Genomic DNA, 14,372 nt, shown 5'->3' on the forward strand with positions numbered 1-14,372 from the left:
TTGCTGCTTTCTTTGTTACTTTAGTTTTATTGCATCTTGCATTCCATGACATGAAGATGTGAAACCATTAGGATGAGGCTTCTCAATTCCATCCAGATCTCCAAAAAACTAAGTTAACATTAAAAGGTTCATTTACCATCTGGCCCCAGCATGTCTATATTATACAGCATTTGGCTGCAAAGCTGAAGAGCTTTAATTAGAACCACTGAATGCTACCCAACATCACAAGCAGGAAGCAAATTTTAACTACACAATTTAACTTTAAAAAAATATTTTTTTTCTTAAGCACACTAATTTATAACCATCTAAAACTTTTTTTCACCACCTACAAAAGTAGAAGCCATTAATACATAGACCTTTATGTTCAGTCAAAACCACTAGTACTTTAGTTGGAAAAAAGTTCACGTTAAGAGCCTGAAGGACAGAATAACCCGGCTTTCATTTCTTTCTCCTACTGGTGGAATGAAAGAAGACAGAAGATACTTTTGCTACCACATCAGTGCCCCTTAACCAGAGTCTAGTTAGATCTCTTGGGACATAGTCATGAATTTTCAAGCATAGCCAACTTCTTTTGACTTTGTTAAAGCTTCCAGGCTTTATCTGAGCTCCCTAAATTTGCTATAATCCAGGCACTTCTCAACTCAGAACTAGACTGACAGCACTTACTTTTTATTACTATTTTTAATCTTTATTTTTAAAAAAAGTGGAGACCTATTCATAACACTTATGGGGGAAAGGGGGTTTGATTACAAAAGATTTTGAGGCTCAGCAGCCACAGGGAATAACTTCTGAGTATATGTTGTAGGATTAATCCGTACTGCTGACTGCAGTAGTTAATTCTGCTGATAACTCCTTTTAAAAGAACCAACAATAAGAAAAGATCAGACTCTCAACGTACTGGATGTATTTAATGATATTGAAAAACACAAGTTGCCCGTTTTAAAAATATGTTTTACATGGAAAGAAATAATAGGAGCTTTACAACCTTTCCATAATATAGAAGTTTCAGCTACATGGAGAAATAAATAACAGGAATCTCAAACCCAAGTTATTAACTTAATTAAAATAACACTGTACAAAACCTACACATAATAAAGTCAACTCTGTTAAGCTCTCATTAAGTAAAACAACAAACTTACAGAAAGTAAACATTGCTATATTAACTCTGATAATCACCATGTCACTGTGTGCTGCCGTTGCTTGGCCTCCTCAAAGTTCCACTTTCAGCCAGGATCCTTATAACATTCGGAATATCAATTCCTTAGTTAAGGGCAAAAAAACAAACAAAACAAGAAAATAAGCCGTTTTATTATAAAATTTATTTAAAACCACAATTTATATGGAAACATTTAGATGCTGAGGTGAGTTTGGATCTTTCCTTCTTAAATGAAAAATACCTTAACTGTTAACAACCAATATGTGCCTGGAAACTGTAACTGGATATTGCTATGAACAGTTGTACTGGTTCAGTTAAAGAGTCTGTCTTGCCTCTCTACCCCTGCTTTGAAAGATCTGCAGCTGATAATCAGGAAACCACAACCAGAAGTGCTTGATTTTATCACTGTAACAATAAGTTAAAGTGTCCTCTGAACACGAGCAAAAAGGCCATGTTGCTTTGATGAAACTAATGCCCATGACTTCAGGAGGGTGAGAGAAGTAGAAGAAACATGGGGACTGTTTAAGTGGCAATAATAAACATTCAGCACCCATAACCAAATGCCAAGGGAAGAGTAAAAGCAAGACAATTGTGCCTGACGCTTGGCAGGGTGTAGGAATACCATGTTCTCCTCATCTCAGATCATCTTCAGCTCAGGAAATTTTCTGAGGAAAGTCTGATATGGTAAACTTTTCATCAGTGCTCTCTTCCAAACACTTGCCTGGTCTGGGCCAGACAGGGAAAACAAGGAAACATGTAAGATTTTTATAAAATCCACAGTATCCTTCTGCTAGGAGTTCCATAGATCATCCACTTGCTACTGCATTAAGAACCATCTTTTCCTGTCCATGCTGGGCTCCCGCACTACTCCAAGTTTCTATAGGACAGAACACAGTCCTGTCTGTCATCTCCATCCACTCATGATTTTACAAATCTCTGTTACAGCATCCTAGTCATCTCTGTTCCAGGCCAAAAAGCGTCATAGCTTTCTATGCATCTACTTATATGGAAGATATTCCCATATTTTATTGCTGTCTCTAAACCTTTTGCAGCAGTGAAGTCCTTTATCTGAGATAAGAGAAACCCTTTGCCCTATGCCAGATACAGGCAAAGCATGAGTTTATGCAATAGCAAAATGACTTTCCCCATCTTTATTTCCATTCTTTCCTTAATTCCCTGTATTGAACATATTCTTCTAACTCACAAGGTGGTACTTCCACTGATCCGATGAGGAGCTTTTGAAATTTTTCAGGTCAACCAACACTTTTAACTGGTTCAAATTTGACAAAATTTTGTCATCCAGACACTCATCCCTTTTTCCAGGTCATTTGTAAAAATATGAAACAGCACAGGTCCACAATTCTCTTCTGGAATATCTTTTCATTGTAAAAGATAATTGCCCACTTGCTATCTCTTTATTATTTAAACAATATAAGGATTTTCCTCTTTTCCCACAGCCAGTTAGTTCCCTTAAAAGCCTCTGATTAGAGTCAAAAGCTTCTTGGAATTCTAAACAGGGTACGTGAACTGGATTACTTTTATCTGACTCCTTTGCTGACCCCTTTCAAACAACTCCAGAAAATCTGTAAGCAGGCTTTTCTTATCACAAAAAACATATTTATTCCCCACTAGCCACTCTAAGCAGATCACATTTGTCCAGGTGTCCACTAATCCCTACATTGTTTCTCTAAAGAGTTTCTATTCACCTGTCCAATAGAAGCTGACACTTTCAAAGATCACCTGGAACCCTGTACCAGCTTTGTCTGGGATTGAGTTAACTTTCTTCAGAGCAGCCTGTGTGGTGCTGTGCTTTGGATTTGTGGCCAAAATAGTGTTGATAACAAACCCCTACTTTTGCTATTGCAAAGGGTGCTTGTACAACATCAAGGCTTTCTCTCTTTCTCACTCTGCACTCCTCCAGTGATTTGTCTGGGAATTGGAAAAAGACTGGTAAGGGCACAGCTGGGACAACTGACCCAAACTGGTCAAAGGGATTCCATGCATCATGCTCAGCAATAAAACCTGGGCAGGCAAGGAGGTTGGGTTGGTTCCCAAGGTGGCTGCTGGTCAGAGACTGGCTTGGCATCAGTGTGCTTGTGGAATGTGCTCAGTGATTGTCTTTGCATCACTTGTTCCCTCCTACACTTTCTCTTCATTAAACTGTTGTTATCATGACCCATGAGTTTTCTCACTTTTGTTTCCCCTGTTCTCTTTCCTGCTCAGCTGCAGGGGGCTGTTGGGGGAGGGTGAGCAAGCAGCTATATTCAACACACAAAAAAACCCCTATAAAAATACAAAACCACAAAAGAGAATCATATTTGCCACCCACAAATTCTCAGGTTCCAAAGAAAGATTTACGGGAGAAATCACTACCACCAGAAACTTCAACATTTTGTTGTGGAGGAGAAGAGTTCTAACAGTTTGCTACTTCCATGGTTTTATGTTGCCAATTTGTTCCAGAACTTCCATTCCAAACAGGTACTCTGCTAAGTTGTGTGCACACACAGACACCCCATGAGTGGTTACGGCACAGACCACAGTCTCTCCAGTTCTCTCCACACAGTGAGCACTTAGGCAAAGAATATCTTAAGCTTCCCTACAATGTACTTATCTTCAGTGTTCTTTTTTTAACCTTTATGACTCTAAACACACTCTGAGAAGCTCAAAAATGTACATGGGAAACTTCTGAAGAAAGGGTAGTAGTTGACTGAAGATATGGGAAGGTTTAATAGCTGAAACTTTTTAGAAACTTGTAAGCAAAAGAAAGACTACTTGTCCCTGATTCACTGTTACTTCTGTGTTACTGTGCAAATACAGTTCCTTCAAGAACTGTAAAGTTTTTACTGTTAGTAAAAATTTCTTTGCTATTGGTATTAACAAAACCAGTGTTTCCCACTTATAGCACAGGCAAACGATTCTGCTTTTTTCTAATAACAATATGCTTGGTTTTAGTTTACTGTCTTTCATCATGCAAATATTACTGTGCAAAAATGAGAAAAGAATTATCAAAACATTCAGAAATTATTGATGCCCTTACAGGAAGGCAATCATCTTGAATTACCATTCCTAAACTGGAACCTGCAAAAATTAAAGGGTGGAAAAAAAGAAGCCTCTTCAGCCCTCCTTAATACCTCAAAGTTCTTTGACCCATCTAAGTCCTTACTATTTCACAGAGCTAACAAAATATGTTATGTATATTTTTATATAAATTTTTGTGTGTGTATGCATGCATATGTGAATTACCTCTGAAAGCTGGATTTGCTGCTGCTATTTTGTGTAGAGTAGCAGTAACTTCCTCAACATTCATATTTCTCACACTGTTCAAAAATTCAGTCGTGACGCTGTTCTCATATGCTGTGTCTGAGGAGCCAGTTGAAAAGTTTTGGTGTTCATCTTCTCCATTTACTGGCAAGGACTGCTTAGCTGATCGGCTGCTTGAATAGTCTTAAAGAAGAGAAATACTGTTTTTCAGTAAGAGAAGACTCTGAAGAGACTTCATTATGTGTTTCTTTAAATACGGCTTTTCAAAACAAGCGTTTCCAGTCTGGCACAGCAGCACTGCTGGTAAGGTTCACATCTGACTGCTACGTTTTTAAACAACTAAGAGTCAGGAATGCTTTCCATTTACGGAAAATCCTGGAGAAGCAAAGGTGGGGAGGCAGGTGAAAGCTATTTGCATTATGCTTACATAAAAGGGAGTAAAAGTTTCAAATCTCATCTGTTGTAAGTCACTGTGATTTTTGTTATGAGCATTGTATTAACGGAGGTTTTCAAAAACCAAACTTCCTAGAAAAAAACCAGAAAATTGACACTATACAGCAAAAATCATACAAAATAACTTCACTAGTATTTTGGGTATTTTGCCTTTCCAAGCATATGATTGTACTTCCTAAGTCTGAGAAAAATAGCTGTTTGTTTATATCAGAGGGAACTGACCTCAGAGAAATCCAGAACTCTTTGAAAAAATTAATCAGAAGTACCAAGGCCAAGTAGCTGCAGTATTCAGGTATTAAAGAGAATTATCCATCCTATATAACATAAATTTCTTTCCACTAACCTCTCAATTTGACTAGACCTGCAGTAAGCATCTTCTCCAACAAGAAGGGAAAGAAACATTGTGAGAGAAAGAAAAAAAAGCCAGAGAAACTTTGAAAGTCTCCTTAGAAACAGTTGCCTCTGAACAGAAGAAAGTCAGAGGTGACACTAACTCAGTTTCTCCATCAAATCCTACACTTAAGTAGGATCGATGTTTTTTAATAGTCTTCCCTTTCTAATATTTGTAGAGGATGGGGAAAAAAACCCACCCCAACCAATTAATTTATGCTACTTGACTCTGGCTTTATTCTGCCTTTAAGCTCTGCTTCTAGAAAAGCAGGAAAAAAAGTTTCATGTTATGCAAGGTTCAGTGTTAAGATCAAAGCACATTAAAGATTGCAAAGGCAACATTACCAGTATCAGAGTCACTAACATCTGCTGAAGTCAGGTCAGACTGTTCTGTGGAACATTCCAATGCTGCTTCTCCATTATATTCAGCATCTAAGAGGTCCTATGAGTTTGAAAAAAAAAAAAGATGTTTTCAGAATGTCATCTGGACAACCTCTTGAAATTATGCACTACTATATTTTTTAATGATCACAAACCAAGGAAAAGACCAATATTTCTGCTACCAAATCTGAAAAATCTAGTATTTCTTTGAAAATCATAGGGCTGATAATGGACTTCTGTGTATACATTGCCCATGGTATATCTCTGCATCAGAAAAAGCTCTGTATTAGGCAATGAAGTGATACTTATTGAGCCTAGTTCTCAACCTGCCAGGTCTAAAAAGATAGCATTTTACACTCAAAAGATTTAGTTAAAAAATTACCATTGAAAGATCACAGTTTAGAATACAAACAAGGCCTAATGTGGGAAAACATTTTGGTTTTCTACAACTAGTGAGTTAAAAGTTACTTCAGTCAGAACTTGATTGTTTTGTAACACGTCAGCAGCCTCAAAGAAATACTCGAAACACCTCCATAAGTACCACCTATGTAAAGACAACTCAGTCAAAAATAATAGCAGAGAGGGGAAAAACTGGGTTTCTAATACTGGAAGAACTCGAAGAGAACAGTCCAAAGAGTAGGACCAAAAGTTGCATAAGAAAGAAAATTGATGTCAATGATGCTTGAGTAAATGGTGAATAAAGTGAAAGCTGGGAACAGAAACGGGATACAGAATAAGACTCTTTCTCAGAGATGAGAAAAGCTTAAGTTAAAAGGAGCAAAAATAGCAGAAAAACTCAGACATAAGGAAAAGCATGGGGAAATAAGAGACAAGATGATTTTTAGTTACTATTAAAAACAAGAAAAGTGCAAGCACATTTGAATAGAAATTATTAAGACTCCTCAATAGAAAAGCTAAAATTTTATACTATCATCACTACAAAAATTTGCGTATTTAATAGACAAAACTTACAACACTGTCTATACAGCAATTTTGTTTCATTGAACTATCTATAATAATAAAAATGCATAATCACAGGAAATTACAGATTTGTAGAAACAAATCAAAACAAAATCCACATTACTTTGTTTGATGCACTATGCTGACGATACTCCACCAGTGCATCTGTAAGAGTTTGTGTAACTTTCAGGATAAATGAAGCATCATCTTCATTCAATATCTCAAAACTTTGCTAGGGAAAAAAAAAAGAAATAAAACAACATACAATAAAACATTTTCCCTCTGAAAGACTGAAGGATCACAATTTATAAACAAACCTGCAGGAACCTCATTTTCTTTATGTCTCTATCCTCCTGTCAGACATGGCTGAAATTATAAAGCAAATACTGGTTTTATTTTTAATCCCATAAATTTGGGCTAGGGAAGTTGAATGAAAAAGAACCCTAACAGAAGAAAGCTGCTGCTACCCAAAACAATCCTTTGAAGAGGAACAACCCAAGAATACGCCTGGAAATATATTGAAGATAATGCCTTTCTATAAGTATTTTGATCTCTTCCCAAGATACCTCATACAAATGAATGTGTACACATTCCCTGAGGCAATACAGTCATAACCCATTTCTCTGGAAAGTAGCAAAAAGCCAGAATGCTATTGAATTTAAAAACACATGCTGCCTTGCCTTACACCAACCTTCTTCTTCCCCAAAAGCCTAAAGAAAAAGCAGTCTTGAAGCCATGAAGCTCTAGTAGGGAGCAAGTTGTAGTACCAACAGTGCTCACAGAGAGGGCTACATGGGTCATCCTCTTTTCAGTTCTGCTGAAAACACTTGCATTGGGCACAATGTAACAGAACCGCAGGTCTGTCCTAACAATCCAGTCTTCTGGACACTCCAAACAATGGAAAAAAGTAATAAAAAACCAGCATTAAGTGTGTTATATGACAGCATAACAGGGGTTATATTTTTAACACTAACAGTATTTATCTGTCCTGGTTTGCACAAGTTATATTTAATGAAAATCTTGTCAAAAGCTAGGTGGAAAAAGAAGATTAAATTGTACCTTTGCTGAGGTAATACAAGAAATGTGATTATTTTAATGACAAATCTCAGCATAGTATTTTCATAGTATGCTCAGCATACTGATTTTCACAATTAAAAAAGTATACAATAAGGATAATTATTGACTAACTTTTCACAATATGAACAGCAAGTCCAAAAACAGTCTAAAAAGACAACTTGCATCTTTTTTGTATCCACCACACAAGAAACCTTTTGAATCCAACAGCAATAGAAACCTATAATGCAGTATATGACTGTTGATGATAATAATAAACAATTTCCAAAAAAAAACTTTCCAAAACAGAACATTGTTCCAATCACATTCCCAACAGTCCTCTTATTCTTGGAGGACAATCATACTGAGCAAGAATGTACCTCAAAACAAAGTCAAGTTTTATTAACAAGGTGCAACCTTTACATCTAATAATTCCCCATAAAAAAGAGGAAAAAAAGATTTTATGATAGTCAGTAGTGCTTAAATTACCATGCAGTAGCTCAGACACAGCAGCTACCAGTAACGATTTTCGTAGTTTGTCACTGGTGCTTTTATTAAAATCACCATTTCTGTATGCAAGACCTGAATGTTGTTGATACATCTAAAAACTGGCAACTGCTAGTTTTCCACTCTTATTGCTTGTATCACTTCTGTGAATGTGTACATAATACATATTTTCAACAACTAAACAGAATTCTGGTGTTCTGCCACTTACTTTACAGAAAGAGTGAATAGGCAGGTTTTTGTAGTTTATGGGATTTGGTGGAGGGGAAGGTTTGGTTTAAATATACAACTTGCATTTTATTTCTTAAAAATTGCCTTTTTCCTTTCTGCATATTTCCTATATTTATCTTCATTCTGCTCCCTTCCATTATTGAATTACATCTTTCCAAATCCCTCATTTGAAAATCACAGAGCAGTTATGAAAAAAAGGAGGAAAAAATTTAAAAACTCATTTATTTAATGTAATTAAGGAGTGAAGTTAAGCTACAGTTGAGAAAAATGTATTAATTTTCATTAAGGCAAGTCATTCCTCTGACAGCAAACCAGTACTTGGCAAAAACTATGTCTAGAAACTTGAGAATGAATAGATATACTAAAAATTCAGTGATATTCCTTTTATTCTGAATCCTGCCTTCTGACAAAATATGTTGTTGGATTACCAGACTGCCTAAATTTTAGATTTAGCAGATCAGTGATTTATTTTTTTTTTCCAAAAATTACATTGCGAGGTAAGATTTAACACTCACCAAATAACCCAAAAGTTCTTCTTGACTAGTGAATTCTTCAGGATTTGCTGTAAGTTGTTGCTGTTTAACATAAAAAAAAGAAGTCCAGAGATTTATTATGTGCAGTAAATACAATTAAGCAGCAACAATTACGGTTACTCTAAAATTCTTGCTCTAATTGTTTGTGCTTATATGAAATGTGTACATAGGCTTTCATAACAAAGTAGGAAAAAGCCTTATTGTTAATAGTTTTGCCTTAATAACTTGTAGCTAATTTATTGTCAATAATATTGTTAATTTGAATAATTAAGCACCACTGCCAATCATATATTAATTATTTTCTCAACTATTTGAAAACTGGAGCAGCCCATTAACAGAAAAATATTCACCTCAACTCCTATGTTTTCTTCCTGCGATTGTTTATTGGTTTCACACCTTAAAACAGAATAAATAAAACATTCAGTTGATTGATCCAGTAAAAATGTGTAGCCAGCCAACAACTGATAATCAGTTTAAATTCCTGACACACTGCTACTATAGTAGTTCTAACACACTCTAAAAGAAAGGTCAGATATTTCCTTTGAGAAATCCCAGTGGTCCCAGATGTCATCATAAAAATTACTTATGCATTTTTTGCCCCTTTTTTTTTTTTTAGTGTGATTAGCTAGCACATAAGTATAAAAAAACAGAGTTAATAAAAAAGTTTGACATTGGTAGTAATAGCTGTAAGATTTTTGTAAACATTGCGGAAAGACAAGGCTCCTAATTACAGTATGATTTTTATCAGCACTTCACAAACTTGCCTTTACAAAAATTCATCCATAAAAAGAAATGTTTTACAATGTAGCCCCACAAATACTGGATAAATTTTACTAACCCATATTTGTGCTGTTCTGCAATTACAACTACTATAGATACATTCCACCCCTTTGAGAGTCCAGGAACCAGGTCTGAGGGTGGCTGAGTGTTTCTTAAGTGAACCAAAACCAAATGACTGCCAAACCTAAGCTCTCCTCTTTCTTGAAATCTTTCTTAGGAATCAAAAGTGTAGTAAAAACAGATGATTATAAAATAATTTCCACCTTCAGATGACTGTTCAGAACTTAACTGCAAAGAAATAAGGAGTCATAGAAATTCTCAGACAGATATTGCAGAATCTCTAAGTGGAAGCATCATTTGACAGCTTGCTGTTGATGAGAATCTGATCTTATTCCTTTTAAGAAACTATATATTGAGTTCACATCTCTCAATAGTCTCACAAAAATAAACAGTAAAGAAACCAGCTGAAATCCTTATTTAGTAACTGACTTCCAAAGCAGTCTTTCACTGAAACCCCTGGCTGCTCATAGTTACTCAGGATCTATCTGAAACAGATTAAAAGAATAACATTGACTGATTTTCCAAAGGATGCTGTTCTTAAAATTTAAAGTACAGGACTGCGCAATGAGGACCAGTATTGGGTAGAAATAGACAGCAGCATTTCCAGATGTGCATAGCTGAGCTTTTATTAGTTCCCTATTTTTAAAGTTTTCACACACTAGTGTACTTTCCAGATTCAGACCTGTTAAACTTATTTGAAAGCCAGATAAGTAAACACAAAGACTCATAAACCTGGATTTGAATCTCATTTCAACTGATCCTTTTCCATAATGGTTACACCAGAAAGAGCTGAAAGTTCTTCAAAAATATATTTCAGGAACAACATTTTACTGGGTAACAGTCAACAAGACAAAGGTGTGAGCTCTCCGTGTCTGGGAGAGATATTACTGGTTAAAGTTAAAAAATATCGAAGAGAACATCATTAAGAGCAAAACCAAAGAAGTAATTGGTGGAACAGAAGTCTTATGTTTGGCTTGATGCATATATATACACCTTATTGGATGCTTTCCTGTGGCTCCTTCTATTACACAAAGATGACTGACGTTGGAGATATCCTCCTCACAAGAAGGCTGATAGTTCAAAATGAACTCACAGTACTGTTATTAATAAGATGCTTACAAGCAGCAACCACAGTTTCACCACTTTAGAACACAATATTTCTTATTGTCCCTCCATGAAATCTTTTGTAAAGATGAACCCCAGTTGTTACAGCTATCTACTGATTATCTTTCCCTTCCAAAATCAGTTCATATACCACCCTCATTTTCTGACATAAACCCATAACAGAGGTGGTTTTTAACAATGAGGAAACATTATCTTTGAATGTTTTAAGCACTACACGATGATTATACCCTAAGGATAACATACTCAAATACGTAACCCAGTTGCATTCAGAGCAAAATGTGAGGTGACTTTACGTACACCAGGTTTTCTGTTGATGAGAGAAGTTTACAGCTGAGCAGAATTTCAGAAGAAAAGGATTTTACTATTATGCAAATCCAATGTAGAAAGTTACAATCTACAACATTTTCCTTTAAGTAAATTTAAAGGGTTTTGGAGGAGGTGGATTTTTTTGTTTCTTTTACCTTTCTGAGTTGTTGCCTTTGCTGCTTTCAATATCATTATTAGGTTCAACCTTCTCATCTGGTTTTGCTTGTCCTTTCTGACTTTCTTCCTTCTCCTCTTGAACATTATTTCCATCTAAAACAATAAAAACAGTATATTAAGTGATGTTTTCCTAATATTTTAATTTAAAAGGACTATTTGTTTAGAATATTTTTCAAAGATAGCATCAATAAAACCTGAAAGTGAAAGTAAGATATCTTGTGAAGAAATAAAATAAAAATTGAGTCTAAAAATCAAAGATTTGGTTCAATCATGAACCATAAGTTTGTATTTCTGATCAGAAATATTCCGAATGAGAGCAATTATAATGCAGTTAGACAGAATCCTAATCTCACTTTTGACATTAGGTCTATAACCAAGCAGCAACTTCTGATGTTTCTTCGTGTTCACTGATTTTTATATTTATATCTGGCTCTGATTTCAAGACAATAAGCATTAGTCAAATGTTTTACATGTCATTCAAAAAAAAAAAGAGAAAATCTTATTTCCTTTTTATTCTTCTTGGGCTTTAAACAGTCTGGCATGCAGCTGTTGCTATTTTTTTTCTTGACATCAAAAAACAGCTTATACGCCCAAAAAGAGTCTGTGCCCACCCTCCAAAAATACGCATAGTAAAAATTTCTAATTGTGACTCTTGTATTGTTTCCGTTCTAAAGTATCCAGCAATGTTAAGTAAAACAGGACTGTTTTCTTTGCAAACACTGAGATTGTTCTTTCCTCTGCCTCAGACCCCAAGCCCATCCACACACTGTGCAAATTCACTTTCTATAACTCAATAGTGGAAGTTATAAATAGGCACATACAGAGTAAATAATTCATGCACTGGTGAAAGTTAAAAAAAATGTAATAAAAAAATAATTTTTCCTCTTACCTTGAACAGGGTCTGGCAGTTTCCCATCTATATTTTTACTTTCTGCTTTTTCTGCATTACTAAGCAATGCATCCACATGCTGAACTTTAGCTTTTGAAGGGCTGTCATCTGCATTAGAATCTAAACAAACATGCTTGAAATGTAGCATAATGGACATTATCTTGATAGAGGAGGGTTCTAAAACTGCACTTCAATTTCAACTAACTCTGTTTCTGTGCAATAGTAGTTACAAACACAAAGAATAATTTTATAAGCATTATTATGTGATGGCATATTAAATATGAACTACAAATTAGTAATAAAGTTTTGAATATTTTATACCCTGGTTATAGTTACATCCACACATTTCTTAAAATATGTAAATATTATAAAGGCACAGTCACCTGCAAAATCAGACACATTAACCATCAGGTTACAGTCAAGAAATGTAGTTTGAATAGGACTCAACTTACTTCAAACCACTTTCCCAGATTCGAAATTGCTGTTTTTCCTCTTCAGAGTATGACACTGCTAATCTAAATCATCTCATTACTCATTACTGAGTTATTTTAAGATACCATTTACATACTAATATACCTTAAAATTAAGTACATTAGTTTAATTCAAATTTTTATTTTTTATCCAGGTCTAAGAATGAGGGTCTTGTGGTAATTTTTAGCCATTTCCTAAAGTGGCACGCAACTGTACTGTCCGTCCATCATTGTACTACAATGAGTTTTAAAAGATTAAGCTGAGTGGGAAACTCTCACAGATCCCACATCCCTACAATTTTGTGAGTATCAATGGCTACTAAAACAGAGAGTTTTCTTCCACAGGTAACATCTATAGTTATGCCTTAAGAATTCTGTGTGGCTTTCTGTATTGCAAATATATAGAGCTCCAACCTGCTCCTTTTGGCCAATTCACCAAAATGCTGCTGAGCAGCTGGCAGTGCAGAGACTACATTAGCTACCAGACAAAAAGAAATCATAGATAAAGGACCCTGGGAAGTGAGGGCGACTGCAATGGAAAAATGGAGAGAGAACAAAGCCATGTAAAACAGGCCTCTCCAGTTACGGGGACAATGAAATAACTTCTTCATCCATCAGATTTTCAATATAAACTGTCCAAAATGCATCTTAGAACATAAATGTACACAACTGCTGACCAAATATTTAAATTCATCCCTAAATCAAGCTGATTTAGATCAAAGGAGCTTACTCAAATTAGAAATGGACAATTTACATCCCACTGAGCACACTTACGTTCTTGCCATCTCCTCCTCATTGTTGGAGCATCTGTAACGACCTAAAAATAAAACCCATTTATGTTAGTTATTCTGTGGATAAAATTATTCCATAGGTATTCCATCAGACCTAATTTTTTTTAAAGAATATATAACAAGTAGTGTAAAATACATACGTGTAAATCCCTTAATGGATATTCTAAAAAGCAGAAAGTTAGTTACCTGAACACTTGCTTACCACAATTAAATTTCTGTTGGATCTTAAAAAAAAAAAAATAATTAAAAAATCAAACAGCTGGTTTCAGAAGAGACAGCAGTAAAATTAAACCAAGTTATACATGCTCTGTTTAAAAGTTCCTTAAATCAAGAATGGATTTGCTATGGATGTAATGAAATTACCATGAAAAACAGAAAGGTCTACAAAATATAGATGGTACTGATTATTTCTATATCCACGGACATAAATCTCAAGTAAAAGAAACAGTCTTGAGTCAAGAAGAAATTTAAGTAGGTCAAAAGAAAAAGTTGCTGCCGATAGTCAGTTTTGGTTTTCTTTGTAAGCAGAAGTTAAAAATGAAAGATAGAACACATTTGATAATCTGAATCTCTCCCTTCTACAGCGTTCATTCTTGACTTGATCTTCCAATACTCCTGTACTTGTTTTTCTTCAAAAAAGAGTAGGATGAGTGCAGGCTCTCATCTTTGAGCCTAGGCCTGATAGTAACACCCAGAAAGAAACACAGGTCTCTTTTCAGATGGGCAAGACACAGCCAATTTTAACACAGGAACCTTGTGAACTCCTATTTGAAAAGAGACATCTATGCACATTAAGTAGCATTAGCAAGGGATCTTGTCAAGAAATGCTGCTTATCAAGCAGGATGCTGACA

At 35.3% G+C, this 14,372-nt stretch overlaps 1 protein-coding gene across 6 annotated transcripts in view; it reads right to left on the reverse strand.

Moving 5' to 3' along the window:
* Positions 1-14,372, reverse strand: part of LOC113947358 — a 21,642-nt gene continuing 7,270 nt past the window's right edge. For 3 of the 6 annotated variants that reach the window (XM_027643836.1, XM_027643838.1, XM_027643837.1), the window contains exons 9-17: positions 13,504-13,546; positions 12,260-12,379; positions 11,349-11,463; positions 9,273-9,318; positions 8,905-8,964; positions 6,726-6,833; positions 5,606-5,702; positions 4,400-4,600; positions 882-1,260 (exon numbers count right to left, since the gene is read on the reverse strand). In XM_027643836.1, coding sequence (XP_027499637.1) covers positions 1,181-1,260; positions 4,400-4,600; positions 5,606-5,702; positions 6,726-6,833; positions 8,905-8,964; positions 9,273-9,318; positions 11,349-11,463; positions 12,260-12,379; positions 13,504-13,546 — 870 coding nt within the window. In that variant the 3' untranslated portion in view covers positions 882-1,180. The other 3 variants (XM_027643841.1, XM_027643840.1, XM_027643839.1) reach the window with 3 other exon arrangements.

The sequence above is a fragment of the Corapipo altera genome, unplaced genomic scaffold (genome assembly GCF_003945725.1).
Source record: "Corapipo altera isolate COAL_440 unplaced genomic scaffold, ASM394572v1 24b, whole genome shotgun sequence".
Classification (NCBI taxonomy): Eukaryota; Metazoa; Chordata; class Aves; order Passeriformes; family Pipridae; genus Corapipo; species Corapipo altera.